This window comes from Anticarsia gemmatalis, chromosome 27 (assembly GCF_050436995.1).
Source record: "Anticarsia gemmatalis isolate Benzon Research Colony breed Stoneville strain chromosome 27, ilAntGemm2 primary, whole genome shotgun sequence".
NCBI lineage: Eukaryota > Metazoa > Arthropoda > Insecta > Lepidoptera > Erebidae > Anticarsia > Anticarsia gemmatalis.
The window spans coordinates 346,141-363,756 of record NC_134771.1 but is presented as its reverse complement, the minus strand read 5'-3'; the positions used below and the strand labels follow the sequence as shown (position 1 = coordinate 363,756).

Genomic DNA, 17,616 nt, shown 5'->3' with positions numbered 1-17,616 from the left:
GTAATTAAAAATACTGGTATTTTCTCTACAATATGCATACTAGTTCTCTGCTTTACACTTAAGACAAAAGAGCTATCATTGCGTCAGGAGGTTGTGGGTTCGATTTCCATACGGAACAAATATTTGTACGAACCATTGTTTCGGGTCTGGATGTTCTTTGTGTCCGTTGTTTGTAAAAGTACCCGCGACACAAGACCAATTCTTAGTGCGGAAGTTCCTTTTTTATAAGTCTTCGCTGCGTCCCATCGTCGCTGGGCCATCGTAGATGCTAGATTTTCTAGTTGCTGCTAGTCTGCTAGTTATACATTGCAAATTGCTTCTGTAAAGCCTCTAGCCTCAGCATAAGACAATAGAGGCATCGTAGAGATAATTTTGCGTATATGGTATGTCAAAGAAAACAAGAAAAATCGATTTTTAATAGTTTTATTGGAAACAAAATAATAATTATGCTATATATTGCACGTGACTCGCAAGTCTAGATACACACTTTGAGCAAAACCCACTTTCACTTACATATGACCCGACTTATACCAAGTCGTTTATGCGATTCAAACGCAGTAAATTTTGAACAGAAACTTTAAGGCGAATATTTATTTTGTATATCGATTATTCGACTAAATAGTTGCCTATAGAAATGTAATATTGACCATAAAGTTTCGTATTTTTACTAGAAGTTTAGTTAGCTATGAAATATGTATTAAAAATTAATAAAACAAAAATGTACATTATTTCATAGCCAACTTTTTACAATTTTTGATGTTGTATTTTCTAGTAAAAGTTAGAAATCAAGCATCTGTATATAGATTTAGGATGAAAAATAGTAACAATTAAATATTTTTCCTGAAAACTGCATTAGCAGTTATTTTTTAAGTCAAATTGTGCTATATTTTTGTCACTACATAAATAAATACATATTTAAATCACAGATGAAAATGATATTAAAGTGTTGCTCACACAAAAAACATCGGCAAAAAATGTTGCCATGTGAAAAAGTTCATGTAACATAATTTCGTCGATATTTTTTGTTGTATTTTACAGATGCTTTTTCGAAATAAAAATGCAGTATTTTGGGTTTTACATACAAATGGTCCCATTGATATTGGGAACTAGTTATCGTGGGTACAATTTTTTGTGGTGTGTTGCGAATTATTTCATTTTTATTACTTTCCTTTGCGTCGCGCAATCGGGTAAAAACGTAGATAGTTGACTTACATTTTAAGTTCGAAAATTAAAGCTAAAAACTGGGATTCAAAAAGAACAGATCTATAATTACTTCGAATTCTAAGGTTTCCTAACACAATCTCAAGTTTTCTTACAAAATTTTAAGTGTAATTTAAAAATAATAATATGGCCACACATAAAAAACTAGATCATATTTATTTAGAAATAGTACATTTTAACTTATTGTAAATCCTTTACAATAGACCTTTAAATACATTTATTTTCATTACAAACATATTTCAATCAGCCTAGTTACCTTAGCTGCATCAAAAAATGCTTTTTTCAATACATTTCTTCATGAAATAATTCGCAACACACATCGCTCGCTACCTCAAAGACTTCAATCTCCAAACTAAATCTCAACAACATGATTTGATCAACAAAAAAATGCAATATAATCAAAAAATGCCTTATTTTTATAAACTAGTACAAATAGATTTTCTTACCACTTAATGTGGAAACAATGTGTGAAGGACTTGAGTCCTTAAATATCGGGAAAAAATGGACGATGAAGCGACAAAATAAATAAAATTCATCTTTATTTGCTTAGCCATAGGATAGAATTCGCAATATCCCATAATTCAAGTATTTTTGTGTTTACTAGAAGTACAAAGGTATGTTTTGTGTGGTCTTGATACATTTAAATATCTTATTTATTTGTTAATAGCAAGCATTTCATGTCGACAATTCTGCTTTATAAAAATTTTGTAGGTTTAGCTTATTGATAAATAGGATAACCTAACTTAGAGATGACAGTAATTTTTTGTTCATATTTGTCAATATTCCATCTGATAAGTAAACCACTATTTACTTATTAACGTAAATTATTCAATTATGCTGTGTTTTCAGCTTTATTTAAGTTCGTATAAAGAATTTCTTATTCATAATTGTCGCTTCACCGTCCTTTTATAAACCGAATAAAATAGATAGTCGATAGCCAATCTATACCCCATAGAAAATAACTTATAACAATTTCATCACAATTATCGAAAATTTAGTCAAAATTTCATACTGACTGTCAGTTTCACACCTTTGGGCAACTGTTAGATAACTTACCTAGTGGATAAAGTGACATTCGTCAATATTCCAGCTGATAAGCTAACTACCACTTATCCAGAAGTGATTAGTTTAATAATAGGGTAACGATTAAATTATCGACTAAAGGTTACACAATAGTTTGTTTTGGAATATGATCACGTATATCAAAAGAATAGCACGATTTTTCAAATTGGTTACTTAAGTACTGATTTTTCAATCAGCAAATATTTCAAAGAATAATATTCTTTTGAGATTCACCACACTTAAGTTTGTTGGACTGAATACGCGAGATTTAAATACTCATATTCACCATATATTCGGTAAAATCCAGTCTAGTCTTTCAACAAGATTTTTTTTAGAAAAGGTCTTCCTTATCGGAATTAAGTTGTCTGCAGTAACAAACTTTTAGGAACAGATAAATCATTTTAAAATATCATTTTAGAGAGCTTAGGGCATAAAACCCTAAAACCACAGACAACAAAGGCAAGAATAGCATAGACATACGTGATCACAAACCAAAGAGAATTCGAGTGTTGCCAGTATTCAAGGCAGTGTTACCAACAGTAAAAATCTGTGTTTTTTATATTAAAAATAGCATAAAATATGCTTTAAATATTTTTTGAAGTTCAATACATTATTTTCGAGAAAATAATACACTGAATTCTTTTAACTGGTTAGTTTCATTGTAAGAGATTTTTACGACAATCGAAAAAGGGTTTAAGACTATACTAAGTATCAGTAACTTACAAATTAGTACCAGTTAACCTATCTGCAAGTTAACGTTAACAGTTGAACAGCTGTCACAATTCCTTTAGTTAAGTTATCCAATACTTATCTGGAAGTTATGTAACCTTAGACTTAAGCCCTTTTCCTACTGATATTCTCTCAGATATCGTACAATCTGACAGTTATTTCAAAATAAATACATTTTAGCTGCATTTAAGAAAATCGTCTTCTTATAGCCATTTCAACGACACTGGTTCAAAGTTAACTTACGCATTTACATGATATTCATTATATTCGAGTAGTTTTTCACAATTATATAATAAGACATACATAACTCGAGATTCATTTTTTATAAGGTTAGTGGTCAACCTAGTGTCAAAGTTGTTCAAGCCGCCCGAAGGCCTTTGACATGGCTTAACGACTGATATCTTAATAGACAACAACCGTGCCTTTTCAACACGGAGACGCTCAGTTAAAATACCACTATGCGGTCACCCATCTATGTAATGACCGCGCCAAGTGTTGCTTAACTCACAGATCGTTTACCGATCGGTGAGCGCTGCTATAGGCGTCTCTTATATGTAATAATAATTCTGTATATAAGTGTGTCAGATACACACTGCCACGTAGATACATAGGTAGTATTTATTGGGTTATGTATGTTTATTATAAATTGTTATTTATATACATTAATAAATTATATAGAAGCTGTACTTAAAACACATATTACTGAAGACATTTTGATGATAAATTTCGTACTAATATGATAATATCTTAGACATTTTCACTTTATTTTGATAATTGCTTTCAACGATTTATATAAATAAGTCAGTTTTAGTTGTCTAACTATCTTTGCTCTATATCAAACCGTAGATGTTGTTATGCCAACTGTAGTTTACCTAACTGTAATCCAAGGTAGGTTATTGAAATCGGCTATTTGTATATCAGCTGTATTTTCGAAGTTGGATAAATTTATTTTATAACAAAAAAGTTACGATGATTTTTAAGTTGTCATGTTTTTTCTCATTTATAGATATTAAGTATAGATTCTATATAATATATTAATATAAATATAGTAATTAAATCAGTAGAAATAATTCAATTTGTACTAATTTAAGAGACAGACTTTAGGCATAGACAATCCTAAACTTAAACTGAGATTCTTTCACTCTTACTCCTTAGAATCACATGCACTTGAAAATACAACTTATTATTATTTTTTGTTTGTGGCAACACTGAGTCGATGTGTTGCCAGTTTTAAGGTAATATTTGATAGATAGCTCTTTGATACTTATATTACCATTATTACAATATTATGAGATTCAAACTTTATTTATTTATTTTTGCATTTTTTTGAAAGACTACTCCCACCGTGGGGATTTTAATCGGAATTCGAACCTGCGAATTTTACATACATTATTATTTAACTCAAATGATTAGACTAGGAGGTCCTTGTTACGATGTTTGGACCCTAAAACATGTTTATGAATATAATATCTTTAACTTTACTAAAATTCGAATCCCACAAAATTCCTATACCTAAAAAATATGTTCAATAAAAAGCGGCCACACTAAGCGCATAGGTTGGCAACATTGAATCAGTGTTGCCACAACAAACAACCAATCAGGGAGGATAAAAATGATTGGTTAAAATTGCCTTTTTTACTATTTAAGGGTTGTTATGTAGGGGCCAGCAAGGGTTAAATCACATTTAATCTTTGTTTCTTTACTTTTATATTAAAATCAATGGTTTCCCGTATTTTTATAGTAAAAAATACTTTCCGAACTACGAGTATGATATATTTATCAACCATTTTTGTCACATTTCGGACATCAAAATCATTAATACTCATTTTTTGTCTCTTTCCTTCGCAACTAGTTAGAAAAGGACGTTTAATTTCAAACTACTAATAACATCACGCCAATACTCCGTAGAGATAGGCACACATTTCAAAATCATAAGTTCCTAATTACATTACTGTCCCACTGCTGGGCAAGGGTCTCCTCCCATAATGAGAGAGGGGTTAACTTAGACTTTGCATTTCAAAAACTGAACAACTCTAAGACATGTCATTCATCACGATGTTTTCCTTCACCGTTATAACAAGTGATCATTATTTCATGCACATTTCTTTTTCTGAAAAAGACACTCCCGCATTAAGAATTGCTCTTGTGTCGCGGGGACTTTTACAAACATACAAACAACTGACACAAAGCACAACCAGACCAGAAACAATTATTTGTGGATCGCACAAATAATTCCTCCGTGTGGGAATCGAACCCACGACCTCCCGACACGATGGTTTCGGCGACCTAAACCATTGCACCACGAACATAACTTAGAAAAGTCATTGGTGTATTAGATTTTAACTTTGTAAAGTCCCAACTCGTAATGTGTTTTAGAAATAATTATCACTTGTTCCAACGGTGAAGGAAAACATCGTGATGAAACCTTGCATGCCTGAGAAAACAGTTCTTGTAGGTATACAAAGTCCCCTACTTAGCCAGCGTGGTGGACTCAAGGCCTAACCCCTCCCTCATTACGGGAGGAGACTCTTGCCCAGCAGTGGGTACAGAACATATTTTTATTAATCTTATACTACTTCGTTCCCACAGCCCCTACATCCAACATAACACAAAAACAATATTGCTATCTCTCTCGCACGCTGTTACATTCACACGCCACGCACAACCTGTTTATATTTTTTATTTATTTATATAACTAACGCGGTGAACACTCGCTTTGAAAAGATCAATTTTGTGCGAAAACATTGAAATTTTTGATTATTTTTGATATTTTTGGAGTCGAAAAGATCTTTTATATGGACCTTATTTACCAAAATTGGTAGTAAATTTATTTTGATTATATTTATGTTGATATGATTGTTAATGTTTCAATTCTTGAGTGTATTTTTTACGAAAATGGCGATCACAAACATTGCCCAACGCTATATGGAACTTAATTTACAAACATGATTATTACCCTATCATAAAAAAACTTCATTTAAACCATAAAATATGGTCAAATTTAATTTCATAGGGCCTATATTTTTTAACTATTTCTTCTTCACTTCATATACAATCAGAATTTGTTCTTCATTCATTTTTTGCTCTATCATAATAACAACAAATGAACGAGTGTCACCGCGTCTATACTAGTCTTACACGTGTCTCCGGCCACATTGAACCGTACGTAGCGACCAACACTAATACTTTACCGCGGGAGCGGCTGCTTGCATGCGCGTGCACTTATATACCACTGGCTTTTCATCAAATTTTAACTATTTATTTCAAACTAACGGACTTTGGATTTCATCCGGGTATAGGACAATATTATCCCGTTGATTTCTCCCGGGGGATTTTTGATCCCATTGATTCCATAAAATACTAATCCGGATATACCAATTTTTATCCCGTTGTTATCTCCCGTGGGATTTTTGATCCCATAAATCCCACACAGTAGTCCGGATATATAATAAATCTCTTTGATTTCCCCTGTGGGAATTATGATCCCATTAATCCCAAACAAAACTTGTCGCGATAGTAACATACTAAAAAAAGAATGATTCAATTTAGTTCAGTTATTCAAAAGTTTGAGCGTACATACATTTTCGGCGATTATTTATATAGATAAATGAAGTAGATTAATCAAAACCTTTCTAAGACATACATAATAATTCATATTTTCATACGAATCTTAAACAAAAGTAATCTTAAATCACATTTTCTTATGTATATCTCAAAATATCAGTAAAATGAGACTTGGAACTAATTTTTTTTACTATACCAGATAGTTTTTTTTACCATAAAACAGTGTATTTACCAATATTTCAGACCCTATAACCTAGGGTCAATAACCAGTGGTACAATAGCGTACACAGCGCGTGCCATCACAGTCATTTGATTCGGTTAACACAAACGCGGGCCGCACCTCACATCGATATTAACTTTAGTTATGTTTCAGGCTATATTTTACAGGAAAATAACGTATTTTACAGGCGTATAAACTCGTACGACCGAAAAAATTGTGAATTTTTTCCTTTATTTATTAGATTTTTCGGCACATTAGCAGAATGTAAAAAAAAGGAGCTCTTCACACTAACGTTGTATGTTCAGTGTAAACGCAACGACCACGCCGCGGTTGCGTGGCGTTACCGCTGCGGTTAACGTGCGTACGTAAGTGCGAGTGTGTAATATATACGTACGAAATGAGTTTATACGCTTTAAAAATACGGTCTTTTAGACATTAGAAATAGTAATATTGGTCATAAATATGGTCATCTACCATTAAGATGTTTTTTTTTATGTTGCTAACATACAAATCTCGGTTCTTTCTGTGGTGGGAATCAAACCGCAATGAAAAGACCATATTAACCACTATGTTGATATTAATATATTACTATTACTAAGTTCTAGATATTATAATTATGATTTTATTTAATTATTGATAATTAGTAGCAAGTTATTTCAACTGAGCAACTTTAGCCTTTTGAAAAATATTTTTTCTGGAAATTACGATTTTTTCGTATTTTCAGATCAAAATTATAAAATTTTCTACAATTAGAAAATATATAATATTGACTATAGTCACCCAGTTTAGAATAACAAGTACTTACTTATATTATTTCAAGATTATCTTAATTTCTGATACTAATATTATTTTAACTGAATTTGATAAATATATGGAAATTAAAAATCTATGCAAGTATCTGTCTTTTAAAATACATTAATTGTCATGACAATAAATTATTACAATTACGACAGTAGATAGAAAATTACAGTATTTTTCAAAAGGGACTATTATTTTTAAATCATAAATATTTACTCTGGGAAATGAACCTACGTTCACCAGTGTGATGTTAACAGCTTGGCAATCACTTTACCCACTGAGCTATAGTTGTTAAGTCCCAGATTTATAATTAACCACTGAGTTATCGTGAAAAGTCCCAGGTTCTTAGGGGTAATGGTACAGATACTCGCATAGATGTGATGTATGTTGGTATGTTCGGCTCTCACCGGACTGTATGGCTAATCGAGTGCAGGTTTGATGTCGGTGCGGGGACCACGTCGGTGTAGCGGACACGAGTTTAACGCCAACTGTGGGTGATAAATAAAATCATTAGTAATTTAGGAAAAAAAATAAAGGAATTTTAGGTCTCTTTTCAAGTCTTGAAGGTATGGCATACTTTAAGCCCTTCAACCACTCACTCAATTTCTTATTTAATCGTTCGCTCACTCACTCAATTAATCATTCATACGTTCACTCACTCACTCAATTTCCCATTCATTCGTTCATTCACTCACTCAATTTCTCATTCATTTGTTCATTCACTCAATCATTCATTCGCTCATTCACTCAATCATTCATTCACTCTCATTTCTTCAATCACTCACTCATTCATTCATTCGCTCACTCATTCGTTAACTCACTCACTCAATCCTTCATTTGTTCACTCACTCAATTACTCATTCATTACTCACTCGCTATTTTTGCATGTATTTTTGGATTCAAGTTTTGCGTAAATAGGTCACTATGTCAGTCACCTTTGAGTTATATATTTTAGAGTTATATAGTATGTGTATATGATATACTCACAGCACTTGGTGCGGCTGCAGCGCGGCCAGGTGTGCGGGGGAGGGCGGCACGCCGGGCGGCGCCGGCGGCAGCAGCGTCTGTGCCAGGCCTTCGAATCGGCCGCCCGCCTCGAAACCGTTCTGTACACAAGCATACAGTTACAGTTATTAACAGACTCTCACTGGACACTGAATAAGTCACTTTACAAAATACTATTAGGTATTAAGATCGAAGGACAAAGAAGGTCTCCCAGACTTTGAATCTTTAATATGTGTATAACTTATAGGCCAAAAATCTTGAAAAAGAGGCTAGAAGTGCAAGGTCACGGCTGGAAAACCAAAATATATTTAGAACAACAATAGCATTACGTAGTCTTTAAAGTACGAAGATCTGCGACTTATTCTGTAGCAAATTGCCTGTCAGCCAAACCAAACACAATTTCATAATATTGAGCCAACCTACGATTTTAAAGTTTCAATAGCCGCAAACCCCATATTTCTATCCTTTTTTTGAACCCATTTATGTCCCAGTACTACGCCGAAAATTCCAATCACTTTATTCACCACCCCAACACCACAAAAGTCTTTAATTTTCATCGTCAACTCACAGGGATCATGATAGTAGGCCGCAGTGGTTGTATGGAGGGCTGGACCGCGGTGGGGTAGTACGGGTAGTACTGCACCGGGTAGCCGATGTAGCCCGGGTAGCCCGCCGCCGCCGCGTACATCGCCGCTGCTGGACTGTACATTTGCTGGAAGAGAATTACCGGGATAAATATTGAAGTTTGTGGATATTTTTTACAGTATATGTAACCATAAGTAAGTACCACAGTATGCTCTTGAAATGTATCCTAAGAATTCAATACTAATGTCATGTAAGCAGATGCTCCTATCATGAGAAGAGGAGAGGAGCTCGTGGCTTAGTGGACAAGAGCCGCGCGGATCGATCTCTGAGGTTAAGCTAGAGCCGAGGTTGTTCCGTGGAAGGGTGTCCATCTTATACATATCGAGCTCATCTGTGTTTCGGAAGGCACATTAAATTGTGGGTCCCGACCTCCCGGCTGCCATTTTCGAAAATCTTTGACAGTCGTTAACAGTAGTCAGAAGCTTGAAAGTCTGACAAGCAGTCTTACCGAAGGGTATCCTGTTATAACCCAGGTAACTGGGTTGTGGTGGTCCGACAGTCAGTCGTTTCATGTAAAACACTGGTATTCAGCTGCATCTGATGAGACTGGAAGCCGGCTCCAACGTAGTTGGTACAAAGGCTAGGCTGATGATAAGTATTAAATTGCAATTGGCTCAATCAATGATCCTGCTATAGTTTATTATCTACATACCGGTAGCTGCTGACTAAGCGCGGGTATGGCCTGGTGGTGCTGCAGCTGTTCGTAGGGGGGCGGCGCGTACACTCCGCCCGCGCCCGCGCCCGCTCCGCCGAACGTCACGCCGTACGGGGATCCGCCCGCCACTGTGGGGGGAAGAACTTATTTATAAGGTTGTAGAGGGGGTAAATGATTGTAGGTAAGTTCCAGGATGATGTTCGAGACTTGAGGGAGAAATAGGACGTCAAGAGTTTGCTTTTGTGTATTTTACAGGTAAAAATGCTAAACTACACTCTGCTATTGATTGGTTACATCAACTACACATGTCCCTAGCCACGCATTCTTTGTTCTATATTGGTATTAAGCCACCTCTTCCGGCAAACTGTAGTAGCTTCGATGCAAGTTCGTCTGGTGAAATTTTATGCCCAGATGAGATTCGTTAAAACCCACGTTTTTAACTCCTTAAACTGAACTAGAATCTCTTGAAAAATGGAGTCTTTTGAGTCTATCACGTTAACAAAGTGCGGGTTGGGGACTTAACATGCCTTCAAGAATCCCTTCTTTCCTTCCTGCCTTATTGAGCTGTAAAAAACTCCTATACGATTTACTCGAAAACGAATCAATTTAACAAACAACTTAAAACATTATCACCTAAGGTGAAAATCATCACAAAAATCTATCAGAATAGTTATTAAACTAACCTCCATACTGCGGCGCGGCCTGGTGCGGGGGCGCCGGCAGGAAGGGTCCCTGCGGCGGCTGCGGCTGCGGGTACGCGCCCAGCGGCGGCGTCACTGCAACAACTCCACTGTTCACGCGCGTTCTAGACCCGCGCACAACACTATCGCATGTACACATCACTAGTGGGCGGGATTTTGAGTTAACAAGCGGTTTGGTTTTAAATGTTGAACTAACTTTTTTTAGTAAAATGAGTATTAGTAGTAAATAACTTTTCTGGCTTTAGATAGGAATTAGAAGTAAAAGTTTTTTAATTAAAATGCAGCTAACCCATTTCTTTATTTCGAAAATTATATATCAAACAAACAAGTAAACGAATATTGAGTCCAATACAGTCATAATTTGAGGTACTGTTCTATATCCCGAGTGAAAGATTATCTTTCGGCATCAAAAGGCTAAAGGCCGAAATTCGTCCCACTGCTAGGCATTAAGTATCTCCTAGAATAATAACTAGGTAGCTTTGCTCCCCCTGCTGCTGTTTTGGTGTAGAAATTACTACTTTTTGTTTTTTTTTTGTTTGTTCGGGGTAAAGACCAAAATTTCCTGACTTAAAGTGTTCAACATTTAAAAATATTACCGCATTATTTTTCGCAAAAAAAAATCCCAAATAATCTTTATTTTTCATACAAGTGATGTAGCACATGAGATATCGTGCAGGGCGCGTTTTTCCGCGCATTGCGCGCCGCAACCCAAGCCCGAGCATTCACGCTTGACGCAGTGATGACGTCACACTAAACATACCACCTCACTACAGCTGATTACAACATACAAAAACTGCCATCTCGCTCTTACACACGTATTTTAGTGCAAGAAAGAGACGGGTATATGCTGTAGTAGTTTTTTCACTACAGCTGATTAAAACACTGAGAAATACTGCCATCTCGTTCTTACATTCGTATTTTATATGCAAGAAAGAGACAAGTATCTGTAGTAAAGTTCTTTTAATGTGACGTTTGGACATAGATTAAACGATTGTTCCAAATTTCGAATTTTATAAAGAAAATTTTGTTTTTTTTCTCGTTTGATCTACGCTTTTTCACATACGCCAGTGTTAAACGATAAGCGATGCCCATACAACGCGTTACCACAAGAGTTTTTCAAAAAACTAAACATTTAATTTAAATACAATTAATTTGAAAAACTCCGTGTCTCACATCACCCCGTACCGAAGGGCAAAAAATATTTTTTATTATAGTAAAAAAATATTTAAAGCCATCGGTCCGGAGTTTATAAAATACAGTAAATTTGGTAGGTTCATGTATTATCAACACGACTGTGAGTGCTGACGCCTACCAAATTAGTTATTTACAATGCATTCCTTTTCATGGTCACCCTAGCTTCAACTGACTATATGAACCATAGACAAAAAACAATAATATATAGAAAATCACCCATAAATCTTGATTTCTCGTAAACTTTTTTTAATACAGGTATATAAATGTTGCCATATAATCAGTATATTAACTCAAGCTCTGTGCAAAAAACACTAGTGTGACCATCCAAATGTATTTTCATTAATAAATCTTAAATAACAAAACAATCATCACACGATAAGGAACCTTTTAAAAAATACAATATTTATTTATAATTATGACCGTGAACTCACAACAAAGTTTTAAATCCGCCATTTTTTGTTAGGCTAAAAACTGACTCATGTTTTTTTAAGTTTTTTCTTTCATATGTCAAGTTCATGGTCACAAAACGACAGCCAAGAACTGGCGAAACGTGTATACATGTGAACATTCCTCGAAATAAAAAAATATATTCATATTCTATTTAATATCTAACTATTGAACAAGTGTACCAAGATTTTTTGTTGTCTCTTTTCATTTTAAATACGATATTTTGCTGTTCAATACTAAAAAAAGCTCAGATGCAAGGAAAAGCAAAAAAAAAACAAATCTATGATATTTGTGCGTTGAAGGACACAGAAACATGCAAGAGTGAACAACACAAATTATCTAATAAAAACATTTAACTAAATCATGCAACAACAAACACGAAATAATTATAAAAATCACCTAATTACTAATTAACATCTATCACTAGAACATCAAACAAATAACACTACTAGTAGAAGCTCGTTGAAATTAAACGTCAAAAGTCATGCTCGTCACAAAATTAAATGGATAAGCTGCTAACAACAGCAAAATTCTCATATCAACGGATGTTGTCAAACCACAAAAAACCTGGTAACATCCCTCACCTAAACATTAAATACTAAATTATAACCATTACTGAAAATATTGCCATTATCTATTCAGAATAGCAAACTTTTCAGCACGGCAGACACAAAATACTTTCTGTAAAAGCTTAATTTTATTATTTGATTGCAACAAGCAGGGGAGTTTATTGCTATATCGTACAAATATAACAACAAACTACAAGAAAACGCATATTTATGACTGCTGTGAATAAATTTAGTTTAAAAAATATTAATTTCAACATCCGGAATCCCTGTAAAAGACTGAAACCGACCAAAAAAGACCAAAAGGAAGTTGAGAAAATGTAAATATAAACTAAAATTGTATTATAAAACAATGCGGATCCTATAATAATATGGTGTCAGAATATTTATGTCCGTGTTCAAGTGTTAGTAGTAAAATGTCCAGTTTTATGAGAGGGTCACAACTGGCATACTTTCCTGTCCTTCGATTAAGCTTATATTTGCATGCAGTATTGTTTTCAGCACTGAATAAGTACTGAAAACAATGAAGCAAAGACACATCATTTTTCACGTCAATACATACTCTGAAAAAATATTTTTTGTGACGGTTTTTTATTCAAAATAGTGATGTGTATTTGCAATCTTATATCTAATCACACACGCACTAACAATTGTGTCATTCCCGTTAACATATTGACTTATTTCGACCTAAAATCCTGTCATCTTAAACTTTATTCTAAGTACCATATTCTAAGTTACCGATGTAAAGGATTCAAAGTCTCATTTTAGAGAATGTATTTAAAAAATACATTAACTAAAATTAATTTGTTAAACATTTGTGTAAATTAAACATACAACTAGAAAAATTGGCAATAACAATTGTATTTTTGTATTTGTATTTGTCAGTGCCAATTTTACCATCACCTTACATAAAAATGTCTACAAAAATACATTTGTAGACTGTGAAATAAATACAAAATAGTGATAAATATTTACTGGAAATAATTATATTTTGTATTTAAGGCATATTTCACTATTTTCTATTTATTTAAGTTAGTATTAGTAGACACACGATCTTATGTAATAATTGACGCGAATTTTGCAAAAAGGTTAATATTATTTTTATGCAAAAATTGCAAAAATCACGTCTCATAGTCAGTAACAAAAAGTAGCTAGCTTTTTTGTGCGATCGTCACTGAAACTCAATTCAGAATCACTGAATAAAAGTTTCAGGTTCAACACGAAAAAATAAACGACAATACTTAGAAAACTGCTCGACTAAAAATGATTAAAATTGTGTAAATTTCTTGTCATTTATTTTGGATAACATTATTACTAAAAAGTTAGCTTATTCTATAGTAGGAAAACGAAAATAAAACAAACACAAGGCAACCCTATTTATTAAATTTAAATCACAATAGGGAAGCTCAACTATCAGGCAATATTTTAATAATTCATTTTTCTCAACAGGCAATACTGCGTCATAGTTAGTAAAGGTGCATGAACTAGCAACATATTAATAACTACCGGTTTAGAAATTCAAATTTTAAACTTGTTGTTCCAAAAAGTATTTATCACCAGTAATTATTAGAACTTAAAAAATTAAGTGTTAAAACAATAAAAAATAAGCTGTGAACTAAATTCGTTTGAAATAAAAAATGTTGAAAGAAATAATTAATAATTAGCTAAGACACATATTTAAAGCAAGCCCTGTCTGTATTTCATGTTAATTTTCAAAATATTACTACAAACAGGGCCTGAAGACTTAGAACAACTTATTTTTTAAGTAAGACATGGTTAACTAAGAAATCGGACAAGCAATTACGTACTTCATTGAGTCACAAATCTGAGACCGTACCAACTATACAAATAGTATCAAGCAAAAGACATCTACTGTACAGCCAACCATTTAGCTTCATGTCAACCAGTCTCGAAAGATTTGTGTAAAAAAACGTATTAAATTTATATGAAAATATTTAAACAAATGTGTACTTTTTTGTACGTAATTACTTATTAGATTCATATAGAAAAACATAATAAAGACTTGACTGCTATAATTTTGGACTTCAAAGCGTGTTAACATCGATATTTTGAAACGTAAACTAATTTATAAAATGTGCATACCAACTCCGTCAAATGAATAATTTTATTTATTTATTATTATGGCAGTCTAGCCAAAATGAACGGGTTACAATCGAATAAATAACACATACGATCGTCCACACGCCGATACGCACATATCATATTTGTCTCTTGATCTCTAACTATGTTTCCAAAAAAAAAGAAAAATAAAGAAAGAAAAATTCTATGTGATTTCATTACATGATAGCGATTAGTCGACTGCCGCGCGGGGACTGCGCCGGCGCACTCGCGGCTCCTGTAGAGGGGGGGCGGCGACTGGGAGTGGGGAGGGTGTAGGTAACTTGTATTATCATCATGTCTCATGTAGCGCGCAACAATCGGAACTGTCTTACGCACCCCTTTAGAAAACTCTCTTACAAAACGGTCACATAACTATAGAAACTTTTAAAAAATCAGCATTTTAATATGTTTCGCAATCAATATTTATAAAGTTGTAACCTAGATGTAAGAGAGTTTTCTAAAAACTTTGATTGTTCACCGATTATAAGGCTTATATTCTTTTCAGACAGTCAATTCAATGTGGAACCATCCTTATAAATCTATGGGCATTAAACTTTTTATTAAACACTGGTAAACTCCATACAGCCAGTGTATTTCATTTAGAAAATGCTACTACAAAGCTTTTTAATATGGAGTCTGCTTTAACATATGTAACATCATGAAGGTTGTATACTAATTTATGAATACTAAGACTGACCAGAGACAACAAACGGTTTATTCTAATTTGCTTTACTAATGAGATGGGGTCAGCCATAGATTATGAAATAGAACTGTGTTGAGATACAATGAGAATAAATTATAATATTTTACTTCATAGTTGAGAAGTGTTTAAGCAATCAACACCATATGCTAACATAGTATATTAGCTCTAAAGTTGTAGCTCTGTTTCTCACAAATATAGTACAGATCTTTTTCAAAGGCTATATTTATCCCCCACATGCATTTGGGCAGCATGGTGGACTCTAGGCTTAGCCCCTCCCTCATTCTGGGAGGAGACACTTGCCCAGCAGTGGGACATTAATCATGCTAACCTACCCTACGGCATGACATTGTGTATGTATGATAATTGTTTCCTTACTAAAGCTGATGGAGCTCCCTTTTATAATATTAGTAAGTAAGTATACTAGATTGAAAATTCAAATGTGCTTTTTTCTTGATAGTCATCCAGTTTATTTGGAATTTAGACATATAATTTTTTTGCATGGTTATTGCTCAATCTATTGTCATTTGTTCAAACCACTCAATGACTAAACAGCTGAGCTAGCAGAATACAAATTGGGAAGCATCAATATTTGGCCTAATTTGATAAATGATTTCATTTTCATTGCAGCAGGGGATAATGGAACCTAATAATCATTTTATTGATATTAGAAGATTGCAATGAAATCATTGTGGGTGTGGCTTGTCTGTTCAGAAGTTATAGCCATTGATTGAATAAGGTAAAGTTTCGGATTAGAGCTCTGCTAACTAGGGAGCCAGCCTGATAAAATAGTTACATGTGCAAAAGACTGATGTTTTAAAAAAAACTGAGGGTAAGTCTATGCCCAACTGCATAACAGTGAGCACATAACCATATTTCCATCTGAATTTAAATTAGATCAATTAGAATGTATTTAAATTAAAGAATACATTAAGAGTTAATTTGATGCAGATATTTGTCAGCCATGAATATTTCAGAGGCATATTGAGCAAAGAGGTTGGTACAAGTCCTTGACCTATTTACGCTAGATCGTTACGAGGATGAATGGGTTCGCATCAAAACGTTTTAGGTCAATAAACTAAGAGATTTTAACCACCATGATGAATTTTCTCAAAAGCTAGAACACTGTTCATTTTTTCGCTTATTGTAAGATTTAGGGCGATTTTAACGCCGAAAAATGCCATTGAGGACTGAAATATGGACTTCTGAATGAGTTACAGCGATGAATGGACCTAAAATTAGAACAGAATTATATCCCGCCTTGAGTTAGGGGTGGTCAACCATCTTGGATTATTGTAATTATCGATCTACCGCGCCTCACTTTTATTCCATTATTTCAACCCAATTTTCACTAAATAGACTGCCCCCAACGCTCCAATCGTGCGCTGAAGGGCTAAATAATTGTTTTTCTAGCTAAAACTTGTATCTCAAGGCCCTTTCATGACGTTACACATGTCAAAACGCATAATAAGAAAAGAACAAAGAAAATAATAATTGAAATGCATAAATACCTTTCTTGTCTGCCATTTAATAAAAACTATGTGTTTATTAGTAAAAACGTTAATAAATATTGTGTGGTCACGAATGTAACAGGAAATTCGCGATCAAAATTTAACGCAGTCGCAGCAAACGCTTCGCAACGATTCTCACAACGACAACTAGTGATGGACGACCAACTTACTATTGGAAGGAAATGTTTCACTTAGTATCCGTCTAAATTTATTTTAGTCGATTGTTACATAATTATTTCGAAGTTATTACGATGCATATAGTCCTGATCTAGAAAGAAGAGACTAAAATGACTATAATAACTAAGAAGAACCATTTTTTTTTTCAGTAATACCGACATTACAACATAAAGTGATCCAAAACTTACTATTTTCGCCTTTTCTTACTGCACTTGGTGCTACACTAGTCAATCAATACAGCGAATTCAGCGAATTTGACAAAAACAACAAAAATTAACCAATGAATGAATACGTTAGGAA

At 33.9% G+C, this 17,616-nt stretch overlaps 1 protein-coding gene across 1 annotated transcript; it reads right to left on the bottom strand.

Moving 5' to 3' along the window:
* Positions 1-407: 407 nt before the first annotated feature.
* On the bottom strand, positions 408-17,276 carry LOC142984442 (DAZ-associated protein 2-like). Its single transcript, XM_076132037.1, has 6 exons — positions 17,140-17,276; positions 10,583-10,675; positions 9,897-10,027; positions 9,168-9,311; positions 8,582-8,700; positions 408-8,082 (listed from the first exon to the last, which is right to left on the bottom strand). The coding sequence occupies exons 1-6, from the start codon at positions 17,153-17,155 to the stop codon at positions 8,073-8,075; spliced, it is 513 nt and encodes a 170-aa protein (XP_075988152.1). The 5' UTR covers positions 17,156-17,276; the 3' UTR covers positions 408-8,072.
* Between the last annotated feature and the right edge of the window lie 340 nt (positions 17,277-17,616).